The sequence below is a fragment of the Lontra canadensis genome, unplaced genomic scaffold (genome assembly GCF_010015895.1).
Source record: "Lontra canadensis isolate GAN:19392208 unplaced genomic scaffold, GSC_riverotter_1.0 scaffold31, whole genome shotgun sequence".
Taxonomy (NCBI): Eukaryota; Metazoa; Chordata; class Mammalia; order Carnivora; family Mustelidae; genus Lontra; species Lontra canadensis.
In genome coordinates this window covers 4,395,675-4,411,287 of record NW_022631025.1, presented here as the reverse complement: position 1 = coordinate 4,411,287, position 15,613 = coordinate 4,395,675, and the positions used below count along the sequence as shown (strand labels likewise).

The window sequence follows — 15,613 nt, the reverse complement described above, 5'->3', positions numbered from 1 at the left end:
ACGTTTTTTGCAGTTACCATGATCATTTCTGCAGTTGTAGGCAGTTGAAACCTTGGAATCTTTATTTCCTTCTCATATTTGTTTGGTAATCAAATTGTATTGTATTGACTGATAGCTCTTCAGTGTCTCTAGAATTTGCCTCTCGCTGTTTCATTCTCCTTGTCTCAGCAGAGGCCCTACTTCTCGCCTTTTGGAAAAGCTTATTTACTAACTTGTGCTCTTCTCTTAGTTTCTTTCTCCTACCTACAGAAATCCATCCTTTGCATTGATAGCAGATTTATTTTTCAAAACAGACTTGGTAATGTGGATTCTTGTCTCAGATACTCTTTTTAAAGGTCTGTACTAACTTTATTCTAAATCAGTTTAACATCTGTCTCTAATAATATAAAAACACTAACAACGTGCATCAGTACTTTCTGGAAAGATAATGTTTTTGAAAGATCCTATGAGTAAACTTTTTTATTTCCATTTTTTTGATTGTGGTAAAACACACATAACATTTACCATCCCAGCCATTTTCTGAGTATACAGTTATGCTTCATCTAAGTGGAATCATACAGTGTTTAACTTGTGACTGGCTTATATCATTCAGTATAATGTCCTCAAGGTTCATCTGTGTTGTAGCATATTTCAGAATTTCCTGCTTCTTGAGGCTCAATACTATTCCGTTATATGTATATACAGGCACCTGTGGCACTTCACAGATAGTATGTTTGTACAGATTATGGGTTTGTGCACCCTGTGTTGAACACATCAATTAGTATCCTCTTTTCAGTAGCATTTGTACATTTCATATCTCTTCACATGTTGGTAATTAGTAATATTTCAAGCTTTTTAATTATTATTTGTTATGGTGATGTATGATCAGTGACCTTTGATGTTACTAATGTAATTGTTTTGAGGTGCCATGGACTGTGCTCGTAAAAGATGGTGAATTCAAGTGATAAGTGCGGTGTGTGTTCTGTCTGCTCTACTTACCAGTCATTTCCCTTTCTCCCTGACCTCTTTATTCCCTACGACACAGCAATATTGAAATCAGGTCAGTTAATAACCCCACAGTGGCCTGTAAGTGTTCAGCTGGAAGGAGAAGCTGCCTGCCTCCCACTGTCAGCCACAGGCTAGACATGGCTAAAGCTCGGTGAGGAAGGCACGTTGAAAGCTGAGGCCTCTGATGCCGTTAGCCGAGTCGTGAATCGAAGGAAAAGCTCCTGAAGGAAATTAAAAGTGCTACCTCAGTGAACACACGACCGACAGGAAAGTGAAGCAGCTTTATTGCTGATACAGAGAACGTTTAGTGGAGAAGAGGTCCAGCCAGCCACGCCATTCTCCTCAGCCAAAGCGGAAGGCCCTGACTCCCTGGGTTCTGTGCAGCAGAGAGAGGGGAGGCAGCTGCAGGAGCGAAGCCTGACACGAGCGGAGATCCGGGCTTGAGGTTTCGGGAAGGAAGCCGCGTCCGTGGCACGAAAGCGCAAGGCGAAGCAGCACGTGCGCGCGGCCGTGGGAGCTGCAGCAAGTGACCAGGAGATCCGGAAGATCCGGAAGATCCGGAAGATCGAGATCGTTCCCGAAGGCGGCTGCACTGACCAGCAGATTTTCAGGGGGGATGCGAGGGCCTCCCACGGGAAGAAGGTGCCATCGAGGGCTTCCCCGGCAGGACAGGAGGAGTCAGTGCTGCCTTCACAGCTTCCACGGACAGGCTGATCGTCTGGTCGGGGCCAGTGCGACGGGTGACTTTTAACGTGTAGCAGGTGCTGATTTATCATGTCTCCAATCCTAGGGCCCTTAGGAATTACGGCAAGACTCCTCTGCCTGTGCTCTGGGAACGGAAGAGCAGAACCTAGAGGACAGGACATCTGTTCACAGCATGGTGTGCTGCATGTTTTAAGCCCATTGTTGAGACCCGCCTAAGGAAAAAAAGAAAAAAGATTCCTTTCACATTATCATCACTTACTGACTGTGCACCCGATCGCCCCAGAGTTCTGATGGAGTCGGACAGTGAGATTTACGTTGTTTTCATGTCTGCTAACAGCATCTGTTCTGCAGCCCATGGATCAAGGAGTCATTTCAACTGGAAATGAGTCTTTTTAAAATTTTTTAGTTAATTATGTTTATTTTTTATTGGAGTATAACAGAGTGTTATACTAGTTTCAGGTGCGCAGGAGTGCAGTATAATGATTCAGCAGTGGTTACTCGGCGCCCATCAGGATAAGTGCGCTCCGCCATCCCCTGGATCGCTCCGCCGTCCCCCCTCCCCTTCTGGCAACCACCTGTGCCTGCCTCTCTGGCAACCACCTGGTGGTTGTCTTAAGACACCTTAAGAGTCTTTGTCTCTGTTTTTCTTTGTTTTATTTCTTACTCAAGTCTTCTTCCTTAAGGAGTCCATTTCGCAGGACTCTACCTGCTGTTTGTAGTGATTCCTTGGATGGATCTGGGCAAGGTCAATGGAAAACCTTCTGGGAAAGATTCACCGTCCTAGACGCCCTGGAGAGCATTCATGATTCATGGGGAGCGATCAACATGTCAGCGTTATTAGGAATTTGGAAGAAGTAGATTCCAGTCTTCATGGATGACTTTGAGGGGTTCAGGATTTCAGAGGAAGAGGTCACTGCAGGAGTGGTGGAGATAGCATAGCAAGAGAGCCAGAATCAGAAGTGGAGCCTGAGGATGGGGCGGACCCGCTGTAGACTCCGGATACAGCTTGAATGCATGAAGAGTTGCTGCTGACGAATGAGCAGAGAAAGTGGTTTGTGGCGGTGGGATCTACTCTGGGTGAAGGTGCTGCGAAGACTGTTGAAATGACAACAAAGGGTTTAGAAGGTCGCATCAGCTTAGTGGATAGAGCAACAGGTGGGTTTGGGAGGTTTGTTTGACCCCACAATTGTGAAAGTTTTGTGGGTAAAAGCTATCAGCATTGCAGGCTGCCCAGAAGGTTTCATGAAGGGAAGAGTCCGTCGATGCACCAAACTTCATTGTTGATTTAAGAAGTGGCCACAGCCGCCCTGACCTTCAGCAACCGCCACCCTGTTCAGTCAGCAGCCGTGACCGGCAAAAAGATTTTGAGTTGCAGAAATCTGAGATGATAGCGTTTTGTTAGCAATCAGGTATTTTTTAATTAAGGTACGTTCGTTGTATTTTTACACATAATGCTCTTGCATACCGAAAAATCAACAGAATGGTGTAAATATAACTTGTATACGTGCTAGAAGACCAAAAAAAATCATCTGAGTTGCTTTTTGCAAAATTTGCTTCTTATGGGGGTCTGGAACTGAAGCCGCACTGTCTCTGAGGAATGTCTGCAGTACATTGTGCTTACTTATTCCTCTGTGGATGGACATTCGGGTTCCTTCCATATTTTATCTGTTGTGGATAATGCTGCTATGAACAGGTGTGTTCACATGTCTTTGAAACCCGGATTTCAGTTTATTTGGGTTTATATCCCAGAGTAGAATTTCTGTATTATATATAATTTTATTTTTCATTTTTTGAGGAACTGCTGTAACATTTTTCTCAGTGTTGTATCTTTTTATATTCCCAACAGAGCACAAGGATTCTAATTCCTACACATCCTTGCCAACACTTTCTAAGTTTTTGTTTTTTGTTTTGATTTGTATTTCCCTAATGATTAGTGATAATGAGTTTTTCTCTTTGTTGAAGTCCTTAATGAGGCTGTTTGGTTTTTGTTTTTTGTGGAGTTTTAAGAGTTCTCTACATGTTTGGGATATTAATCCCTTATAAATGTTTGTTGCAACCATAAGATACTCTTAATCTCACAAAACAAACTGAGGGTTGCCGGGGGGGAGGAGGGTAGGGAGAGGGTGGTTGGGTTGTGGACATTGGGGAAGATAGGTGCTATGGTGAGGGCTGTGAAGCGTGTAAACCTAGCGATTCACAGACCTGTAACCCAGGGGCTAATAATGCATTATATGTTAATAAAAAATAAAAAATTTAAAAAAAAAATGTTTGTTGCTGTCCCGTTACCACAAAACAAAAGCCAAACTCTGGCCTGGCGTTTAAAACCTAATTTTCCCCTACCTTTAGCACACCGAAAGCACAATTCCTGTGTAATGGTTGTGTTCATTTGCTATTTACTTGGTGTGCCTCCCCAACTGTGTGGTTTACATAACAGAGCACTTTGAGGTAGTTGAGGAGCTAAAGTCAAACATATAAAGCTTTCCTCTCAACTCCCTTACTTTCCCTTGTACCCGAGAAATAACTGATTCCTCATATACAATCTCATAGCACTTAAAAAAAATTTACACTGATAATCCATGACTATGTTCTTATGAAAACAAAGAAACAATGAAAAGTGAAATTTTGAACCTTATCTGCCTTTTTGGATTCCAATCCCAGTTTGCTGGGCAGTAAGCTTTGTATCTCTTGGGTAAATAAAAACCTTGGAGTAGAATTGCAGGGTCATACCACATGCCTGATGATTTTATTTTATTTATTTATTTTTATTTTTTTTTTTTTTTTCCTGATGATTTTAGATTGGTTGATGTAAACTGTGTGGCATTATCGAGTGTCTGAGTTTTCTTTCTTTTCTCTAGGCAATGTTGAGATTATTTTGAATGGCAGTTAAGTTGTTGATCTCCTTGATCCTTTTGAGGGTTATTTGTATGTTTTTAAGGTGGCTTCAGCCTTTACTCTAGTTTAGCTGAGCCTTTCTGAGCTGTCCATGGAATGTCCTAGTCCTTAAACAAGGTCTTTGGCCTCTGGCTGGTCAGAACTGGAATGTCTCCCAACCCTGCATGAGCTTTGCAGCTGAAAACGCTGGTGGTTATTCATTGGCAGGCAGTGTGGGGTCTCACCATATATTTACACAGCTTCGTATTCACAAAGACTTGAGGGGAGCCTTTTTCTGGATCTTCTGCTGCTGGTACTGTTTTCCATAAATGGCTGCTTCTACTTCCCTGAACATAACAAGACTGTCATGTTGTGTTTGGGTTCTCCTGCCCTCTGTGGTCATCTGGAGAGTGGCTTCTATTAGAGAAGTTACTTTTGTTTTTGTTTTTCTTCACAGTCTTATGTTTCCTGTTATCCAGTGTCTCAGTATAGTTGTTATCTCTATTTTCTCCAATTTTCTTTATTGTTCCTGGAGGGCTACCTTTGTACTAGTTCCTCTATTACTATAATAAATAATAAAGTGGACACCTGCCCATGAATCAACTCGAACAATTTTGTTTCCTTTATTGGAATGTGTTTTACCACATCTAGATACCATTATTTTATTTCATCCAGAAATACTTTGATTATTGATATTCTAGTAAAGAATTGTGTTGACTACAAATGGTAACACATGAGGTAGGAGTGTGAGGAAAGAAATCTTGTTGAGCCTTTCCATAACTATGATTGGAGAACCAAAGCTTCTTGGTCCCAGAATTCATCTAGGATTGCTGGAATTTACTAGATTAAGTGTAGCACATTCCAAAATCATTTTAAGATTCAAAAAGCTGAGCTGCTAAGGGAGCAGATCTTAGAAGTTCTCATCACAAAGTGATAGGTTATAATTATTGTGTTTTGTATCTTAAACTTACACAGATTCTATGTCAGTTATACCTCAATAAAATGAGGGGAAAAAGGATTTGAAAATCTGAAATGAGATTCCTCTTCATCGTCATTATCAAACACTTGTCGTATGCCTCCGGTTATTATTTGTACAGGGTGCTAGAGAGGTGTAAGGTGCAAGCGACGAGAGAACTATTTAGAGATAATGGCTATATATAGCAGCAAATGCCAAATGAATGAATGTCCCCCAAAGTGATAATAGCATTCAGGCAAAGTGCTAGGTTGTGAGGGGAAGTTTTGTACTTAGGATTTGAGCTATACTTGAAAGATCAGACTTAGGTAGTTACATTGATAGGAGAAACACTGTATAATTAGCTGTACTCTTAAAGTTCCTGTCCATCCCCTCCATCTCCCAAACCCATGAGGTTGTGTACCACACTGTTATTTTCTTTGGCTGGCACTGAAAGTATTTGAGAATATCCTGCATAATAGAGTTTGTTGAAATAAATGCCCGTTGAGTTTCATTGTGTAGTGACAGCATCACCTTATTTAGTCGTCCAAAACCTATTTGACATAAATCAAAGGCATTTTTTTCTTTTAAGACTTCTCTGTAATTTTTGTGACAAATTTCTAAGTACACGTAGTTTGAGTTTTGATTTTTGTCAGTTTCATGGGAAGCTGCTTCCTCCTCAAGGCTGTGGGAAGTTTGATTAGTTGACCTACCCTATGGAAGCATTTCATTTTTTATTGCCCTTTGAAGGCCACCTGTTGACGTGAATGCCTTGCATTCATTAGAATGAAAGCTGGGAAACATAATTCACGAAAAATATATTTCTCCTTTATTTTGAAGGATAATTTTTCTGGGTATAGAATTTTTGGTTGAGGTATGTCATCCCATTGCCTCTGGCTTTCTTGGTTTTTGATGAGAAACTGGCTTCTAATCTTACTGAGGATCTCTTGTTGTGTATGACTCACTTTTCTTGCTGCATTCAAGATTCTCTTTGTCTCTCGGGGTGCCTGGGTGGCTCAGTCGGTTAAGCATCTGCCTTTTGCTCAGGTCATGATCCCAGTGTCCTGGGATCGAGCCCCACATTGGACTCGTGCCCACTGGGGGGTCTGCTTCTCTCTGTCCCTCTCCCTGATCTTGCTCTCTCTCTCTTTGTCTCAAATAAATAAATAAAATCTTAAAAAAAAAAAAATAGTGCCTTGCACCATACAAGGCACTGTTTCAGGTACTTCTTCTTTAAAAAAAAAAAAAAAAAAAGATTCTCTGATAGAAGCCACTCTCCAGATGACCATGTAGGGCAGGAGAACCAAGTAGAATGTTCAAATTCTACTTGGAGTTTTCTGAACTTACTGGATGGTTAGATTTTTATCTTTGTGGGGTTTGTTTGTTTGTTTTGTTTGTTTTTCAATCATTATTTGTTCAGATATTCTTCCTGCTCCTTTCTTTTGCCTTGTGTTTGGGACAAACATTACATCTTTGTTGGTCTGGATTGTAGTGTCCCACAAGTCTCTTTAAAGTGTGCTCATTTTTCTTCGTTCTTTTTCTTTCTTCTCCTCAGATGACATCGTTAATAAAAATCACACACAAACAGTAATCAAGAACTATTAATTTGTTGAGTTTTACTGGACCATAGTCTTAACTGTTAGTTATTTGATGTAGTATACTATATGATCGACATAGACCATGTCCCTGTTACAGAGGATAAAACCGCATTGTGTACCAGTTTTGGTTCTTAAAGCATCTGCCTAGAAGTGGAGCAAGTAATTCCCCCTTGTTATTTAGGTTAAAGTCAATCACATGACCAAACAATTTTAAGTGGACAGAAAAGCACAGTTCTCTCGGCCCAGGAGTGAAGAATATATTATTTGTCAGTAGTTTGAATGACGGCCAGATATGGGCACAGTGTGATTGTACCTGTCTGTCTCTGACAAGCCTCTGTTACTAAGCAAGAACTGTAATTCTCATGAGATTTTATTATCTCTTTTCAAAAATAACTTGGGTAAAGTCTGAAAAGTCATTTCTACTGCTACTGTCCGATCTTAGGCCTCCCTCATGTACTCTTATTGACAGTCTCCTATAATCTACAGATGCTCCTCCCTCTCCCCACTCCATCCACCGTCTATTTCTTTCTGCAGATGAAGTTATTATTAGTCTCCTCGACTCTCTAGTAGTTTTCAGTGGCCTAGGATCTGGAGTGGAAGCTGTAGGTTCATATGTCAGTTCCTTCACTTACTCTATGACCATGAACAAAATTCTTAATATGTCTAAGCTTTAGTTTCTTTTCTGGAAAAAGGGGGGAAAATCATGCCTGTCTCAAAGGATTATAAACATTCAGTTGAGATAATGTGTGCAGAACATTTTGTAAACCATACTTAGTAAATGCTCAGTTTATTGCTATATTTCCTGACAGGGCTTTTTATAACCTGGTTTAATTGTTCCAGTCTCAGCTTCCATGATTCCCTTCCAGAAGTCTGATTCTCTACTCTCAAATTATTGTTGAACGCTAAGTAATGATATTTTCTGTCAGAAATTTAGATTTTTAATTGATGAATTCTTAACATTTTACTAAATTTTATTATATTTGGAAGATGACATGGAAACTTCCATGTGAAATTTATCTCTAATTTTATAAGGGAGTCATTGTGGAGTCAGGATTTGCTTAAATTTTTTTAAAATTCTTAGAATACTTTAGCTCTATAATAAATGAAAGTATTTATATAAAGGAAAGTAGAGTGCTTCCAGTTTGAAGGTCATGATAAGGTTTTTTCATCCTTCTTTTTGAAAATAACCAACAGAATAAAAAGTTGAAATACTGTTTCCCTCTTTAATGAAAGTTAGAAGCATCTTTAACCCTTGGGCTAAAAATTGGAGGAGGAAGAATATCAAACCAAAGAGCCTAGGGTTACTTACATGAGGCTGATAAAAAGCAAGCTTTATAAACACGGAGAATGAACTAATGGTTACCAAGGAATGGGGGACCTGGGGGTGGGTGGGCTAAATGGGTTGAAGGAAAGTGGGAGATACAGGCTTCCAGTTATGGAGGGAATAAGCCATAGGGATAAAGGCACGGCATCAGGAATATAGTCATTGGCATTGGGTTAGCACTGTACAGTGACAGATGGTAACTACACTTGGCGTGAACACAGCATAATGTATACGCTTACCAAATCACTGTTTTGTACACCTGAAACTAATGTTAACATTGTGTATCACCTGTACTTCAGTTTGAACAATACAAGAATGAAGAAAAAGAAAAGCAACTCGTTTGATCTGCAAAACCATGGAGAGACTCAGGAATTAAATGCAGTAGTACTGGAGAACATAACAGTGAGCCTGGGGCCATAAACGGGATTGGTTTAAAAAACTGATTAAAAAATAAGGAGTTTTATGTTTCTGCATCACAGGTGACAGAAAACATATTGTTTAATTAAGCCAGAGGGATTCCAGACACAGTAGGGCAAGGAGAGATGCTAAGCTAAAGGTGGGGGTTAGGTGAAAGTTGTCATACTGAACAGTAAGATGTCAAGCTTTCTTCCCCTGCTTGGTTCCAGAATTGCCAGCTTCCATGCTTAAATATCCCAGGCAGGATTGAGGAATCCTTCCTGGGGTAATTAAATCGGTCCAGAAAATTGACCCAACAGGCTCTGATATTTGAAGACCTCAAGAAAAGTACCAGCTGGCCATTACCAGTTGACAAGCCCAGCCTGAACACAGAGCTTATAATTGGCTCTTTTTTGTTAACCTGTTCAACATGAACGAACAGCCAGGGATGGATTGTTCGTCATCTTAGGAAAGCTTCCAGTGTAAAAAAGAGACATACAACAGAAAAAAAGGAAGCTCAAAGGAAGCAGGCAATGCAGGAACAAAGCCACTTTGAGGAAATGATAATTTGCAACCTCAGACAGGTGTTTAATTAAAAGGAGAAACATGGTGCTGTGCAAAGAAAGGGAAGGCAGGTGAGAAAGTTCCTGGAAGGAAAAGGACAAAAGAAGAAATTTCACATTCGGTGAAGCTTTTGGAAGAAATAGTTGAGGAACTCCACCAGTAAGAGAGAAAAAAGGGGAGAATTAGGAGTTCCAGAAAGAGATGAGAGAAGTGGAAAATTAGTATGTTAAGTAAACAAACACATAAATTTCTCAGACCCGAACTAAAGACCAGCTTGTAGGTGCTCCGTGCAAGCAGTGATAAGTTCACATCCTTATAAAAAAGTATGTTCTGAAATTTTAGAACCTGCTAGAAATCAAAGATCAGTACTAAAATCTTCCAGATAGGAAAAACATCAAAAATAGTCTGTGAATAAGAATGTCCTCAAATTCCAAGCCACACATTTAAAAGTCTAAAAGACATCGGTGGAAAGCCTTTAAAATGCTGAAAGAAATACATTGGGTTGAGACTTTGTTAAGGAATTTGTCAAGCATACACTAGAGAGAGTAGTACAGTGGTAAACCCTAAATCCATCTCCCACATTCAGAAGTTACCAATATCTGTCTCTCCCAATGCTTGTATGCTTTTGGTATTTTGAAGCAAATTTCAGATACCGTATCATTTCAGCCCTAAATAGATTAATCAGTAACAAGTAGACATTTTAAAGAAATAAAGCTACAATCTTATTATATCTAACAAAATTAATAATTTATTAATAACGTCAAAACTTTGTGTTTTCTTTATTTTAACACAAGGCTGTCTTTTTAGGAATTGGTTTCTTCAGACCAGAATCTCTTGCATTTGGTAGATATGTCTTAAGTTTGTGCTTTTTACGTAATGGTTTTATGTGGATTTATTCATTTTATTAATTCCCTGGATTTGTTGTTTTGATGGGGATGACAAAATTGTGATTTTTAAAAAATTCTACCAATCCTTCTGCATTCCTTAACTGTCATTATGTAAAAAAGAACTTTCTTTCATTATCTGTTTGATGTTTACCCTGAAATGTAGTCCATTTAGGAAAAACAGAAGAGATGCCACTTTACCTTTTCTTACAGTAATGAGTTGTGTTCTCAGAACTTCCAGAGGTCACCAGCTAATGAGTGTTTTTAGTATTGCTGTAGCTGCAGGAGTTTTTACATTTTTGAGTTCTTATCAATTTCAGTCATTCTTTCAAATCAGATTGTCACATCTTTATCTTGTGGGGGAGCCCATAAAAATGGTGGTATTTAAATGACATCCTTGCTGTCAGACCCAAGGCTCATCTTAACATATCTTGACCCTGTCTCGGAGTAAGTCAGCCCTCCAAAGAGCTTTGGTTTCTTTCCGTGCAAAATGGCATTTTGAAGACCAGGACGTGATGCTAATTGTTATTTGGTTGTATTTACTTTTAGGGCTTTTTAGCATAAAGAGATAGAAAGTAAATTTTACAAAGAGAAAATTTTATTGTGAGTTAATATTGAAACCTTTAATGCAAATTAAAGATTAAGCTAAGAGTCAAAGGTTTTAAAAGCTTTGAAATTTTTAAAAATTTTAAAAGTTAACGTTTTAGTTCTCTAGTTTTATATTTGTATATTTTATTGATAACCTTGGTTCCTAATAATGTAAACATAATTTCTTATTTGCTTTATCCTGTTGTATACATAGGAATTCCAAAAATAATATCACTATTATTGTAACAATATTACTACTAAATACAGTTTGATTCTTTGAGGATTTGGATCCTTAGGAGATTTCCCACCAAGAGTGCACACAATACTATTTGAAATCTTATTTATGCTGTTTGCTCAGTACAGAATAAAGTTTGCTTATTTGTGCTGCTAGCTTGATATGCAATTAGGTTTCTTTTCTGTTTTTAGAGATTGGGGGTTTTTTTGTTGATTTTAATTTTAATTTGGTTTATTACATGAAATATTTTCATGTCCCAAAGTTTAAAAAAATGTAGCATTCTTTACCCTGTATTCTGTCTTCCATTGGAGATAACCATTTTCATTCTAGTTTTGGCCATCCTTTTCATTTTTAAAAATATGAGCACATGCACTTAAACATTTGTATTTCCTGTGCTGTAGTCCAGATATAGTAGATTAAATAGTGTTGTGCACTTTAAGTTTTCTCACTCCACAAGAGATCCTGGAGATCATTCCAAGAAGTTGAAAGTGTTCTTCCACATTTCCTTTTTTTGGGGGGGGGCTGCATAATATTTTATTTCTTGTAATGCATATTTTGATTATAATAATCTTCTGATGTAGTAAATTGCATTGCATGAGCATTGTTTTGTGTTGGGATGTGCAGCCTAAAATTTTATACCGAAATACTCAGGTGTCAAAATAAAGACATTTTAGACTTGAAAGTTATAAATGTATACCACATACACCCTTCCAGGAAGCCATAATACATGACCCAAGTAAGAGGAATGCAAAAAATAAAATAAGGGCTCATAGGAGAGAAGCAAAGAAATGACAAAGGAGAATATTGAGATGATAGCTGTGCATTACACTTAGGAGGACAGTGGGCACCAAGGAGGGATGCCTGGGGGGAAAAAGGAAATAATAGGTTATGTGACAGGTTTGACTATGTAGAATGTTATATATTGTTTTTGTCAGAACTGTTAAGGAGTCTGAGAAGACTTCGGTGTAAGTTTAAAGAAAACCAAGTAAATGAAAGCGTGCAGTAAAAGTTCAGGAAAATTAACAAGCTATGTAAGAAAAGAAATATAATCACTGAATACATTTATGTATGTATGTATGTATGTATGTATGTATGGAGAGAGAGATAGATTACAAATGGAGCAGAGTGGGAGAGAGAATCTCAAGCAGGCTCCACACCTAGCATGGGGTTGGACATGGGGCTTGATCTCCTGACCCTGAGATCCTGACCTGAACTGAAACCAAGAGTCACACTCTTAACTGAGCCACCCAGGTGCCCCTAATCACTCAATACTTCTTGAAGTAAAAATTATTTAACCATCATAGTGAAAAAATTTTTGTATAATTATGTTAGGAGGATGGAGGGGGAAGGAGAATGAGAATGAGAAGTTAGTAGATAATACCTAAATAATGATGCCAGAACAGTGTGAAGGTACTATGGAAGAACATCAGGGTAAATAGAAGAAGGTAATGGTAAAAGTACTGAAGCTGGTTGTGTCCTAATAGAAGAATACTTCTGTTTTTTTCCTTTGTCATGAGCTTTCTAGCACTATTTGTTTAAATTATGTATATGCATTACTTTGAGAAATAACTTGAAAACTAGACGTGTAAGAAGAATGTCTCAGGAAATTCATTATAGTGTGTGTGTGTGTGTGTGTGTGTGTGTGTGTGTGTGTGTGTGTGAGATTAGCAGTCCAGATAGGAGTTCTGTAAGCTAATGACTCCCAGGGTCCTCCTTGGCGGCTCTCACAGCAAGCACGTTAATTGAACAGGAACCTGTGCGGTTTAACTTTAACCAGTTTAGCCATTCAGGCGTACAGAGGGACTCAAATATTCCAGGTCATGGGTGTAGCAGAAAAGATAAAGTGCCTCAAACTTATACATGGAAAATAATCTAAAACCAGAAAGTAAGCAGACAAGTATCAAAACAAAAAAAAAAAAAAAAAAAGGCTGTCGAACATGTTAGACTGTTGACACTTAATTTTAATAGTATAGGTGACTGGGAGGGAGAAATGTCAGAGTCATTGTTGCAAAGAGTAAGTAATTGGTGATAATAAGGGAAGAGACAGCCGTTGAACCCCAGCACAGATGTTGAGAAAGAATGGTCCCACATCACGTGGAGATAGATTCCAAAACTATTGAATAGTCCTTCGGAGGGGTTGGGTGTGGCAGCTCAGCAATGTTGCCATTGATGTAATAACCACTCTTGGTTAGCCATTTGATATGAGGGAGCTACCAGATTTAGCCATTTTGCTGTTTATTACCAAGGTTTATATGAAATATTTCCTGTTGCATGCCGGAATTGACCTTAATTCTGATATATTCCCAAAGGATAGGGGAATCAAGGATGAGGGGTGGTGTAAGGTAAGAGGAGGTGAGGATTTGGATCACTTAAGACATGCCCTGGGTAGGAAGGTTATATACCTCCCATAGTTGCCCACCTCAGAAAGAGCCATCAGTCACTTAAAAATGTCTCTTGGGGGGGAAAAAAATGTCTCTTGGTTATCTAAGAATTTGCTTTTATTGTGTGTGTGTGTTTCCTAAGATTCTTTGCTCTTCTCCCTCTACTCCTACTTCCCCAACACAAATTACCTTGGTTAGACTCATTTGTCTAATTGATATCTCTGCTATAATGGAATTTAAGTCTGTTTTTCATTTGAGAAGCTAAAGGATTAATAATGCCTGATTTGTAAGTTTGTTTATGTTTACTCTATCTGATTGGGTATATAGGAGTCACAAAGTGGAGAATTCAATATCTTTCTATTTAATACGGTATATTTGCTATTTATTTTTTTAGAGGAAGTCCACAGATGAAGGGGACGCCCCATTTTAAGGAAGAACAGTGTGCTCCAGCATTAAATTTAGAAATGAGGAAAATACTGGATTTGCAAGCACCCATCATGAGGTATAGTACTTTGTTAAATTTAGCATTTTGTGTTGACAATATATAATAAAGTTGGTTAATCACATGACCAATAGGAAAGTTGATTTTTTTTTTCCCACTGAGGATAATTTTTTTTAGCTCTAAATTCTTGATTAAACCTTAGATGATACATTATTATACTTCAGTTATTTCATAAAGCCTATAAGTTGAGTATACCAACCATAATTTTATTAAGAAATTTATAGTTTTTGGTAAAATCTGAAATTGTTTGAATGACACAACATAGTGCATATTACTTGAAATGATACTGATAAAAATCACATAAGTTGAGGAAAAGAAAAAGTGCCTTTGTTTCCAAAACCTTCAAAGATTTTGGGAAATATGTGGATACTTGGATCAAAGTTAAGCTTTCTTTTTTTCTTTTAAGATTTTATTTATTTGACAGAGAGAGAGAGCACAAGTAGGCAGAGAGGCAGGCAGAGAGAGGAGGGGAAGCAGGCTCCCTGCTGAGCAGAGAGCCCGATGCGGGGTTCGATCCCAGGACTCTGGGATCATGACCTGAGCCAAAGGCAGAGGCTTTAACCCACTGGGCCACCCAGGTGCCCTGAAAGTTAAGCTTTCTGATCTCCGTATGAATAAAGGTTTTGTGATAAGAAGCCCAGAAATACCAAATACAAAAAATTATTTTATATTCATTGGTAGAAAAAATAAATGTGTGTGTAATTTGGCTTTATTTCCTTAATTGCTTTGCATTTGACATTTTAGTTGTCTATGATGTGTAGATCTTATTACAAGTATATTTTTTAACTTAAAGTTTTTTACTACAGTATCTTTTCTTTTTTTAACAATTCTTTTTAACCGAATCCAGAGTTAGCATTGAACCTCCAAGAACCATTCACTGTTTTTGTTTCCAGTCATATATAATCATGAAATTATAATGGTGATATTCCAGCCTTCTGTGCATCAAAATGGCCAGTATTTATCTTTATTGATAACACTTGCTTTTAAAAAAATGATAAATACTAGCCAAAAGAGGTATTCTAATTCAAAATTCATTTTGCTAGGAGTCATTAAAATCTTCTTCCCAAATGTCTACAGATAACTTCTTATGAAAGGGAACATTGATAAATTAGATTACATAAAAGTTAAAAAAAAAGAAACTGGGGGGGAGAAAAAAACACCGTAAGTGTGTTTCAGAAGTATCAAAAAAAACAGCATAAACTGTGAAAACAAGGAAATAACTTCCAGTGAATATATCAAAAGGCCAGTTTTCACAACACATAAAGATTTCCTGTGGTGAGAAAAAGACAATAGAACAAATGGACGCAATATAAACAGTTTTCATTTTCTATATTCCAGTTAATACATTACATAGTACATCTCCATTAGGAGATTAAATAAATGACTTATACATATGAACAGTTAGGTAACATACTGTTGGGGAGATCAGGATGAGGAAAACTTTATCCATTGGTTGTGGGAGTGTTAATTTATACAGTGTGGATGGAAATTGATTAGGCAAGGTCTGTCAGAGTTGTATGTGCTCATGGTCCTTGTCCAGCATTTCTCTTTCTAGGAATTAATCCTACAAATATCTCAAATTACATGCTTATAGGGTTTTTCATTATTTACAGTAACGAAAGATCA

At 38.1% G+C, this 15,613-nt stretch overlaps 1 protein-coding gene across 5 annotated transcripts in view; it reads left to right on the top strand.

Moving 5' to 3' along the window:
• The window catches only part of RIC1 (RIC1 homolog, RAB6A GEF complex partner 1), a 150,573-nt gene that overhangs the window by 73,993 nt on the left and 60,967 nt on the right, over nucleotides 1-15,613 (top strand). For all 5 annotated transcript variants that reach the window (XM_032866490.1, XM_032866492.1, XM_032866489.1 and 2 more), the window contains exon 4: nucleotides 13,880-13,987. In XM_032866490.1, coding sequence (XP_032722381.1) covers nucleotides 13,880-13,987 — 108 coding nt within the window. The remainder of the gene's footprint in view (nucleotides 1-13,879; nucleotides 13,988-15,613) is intronic.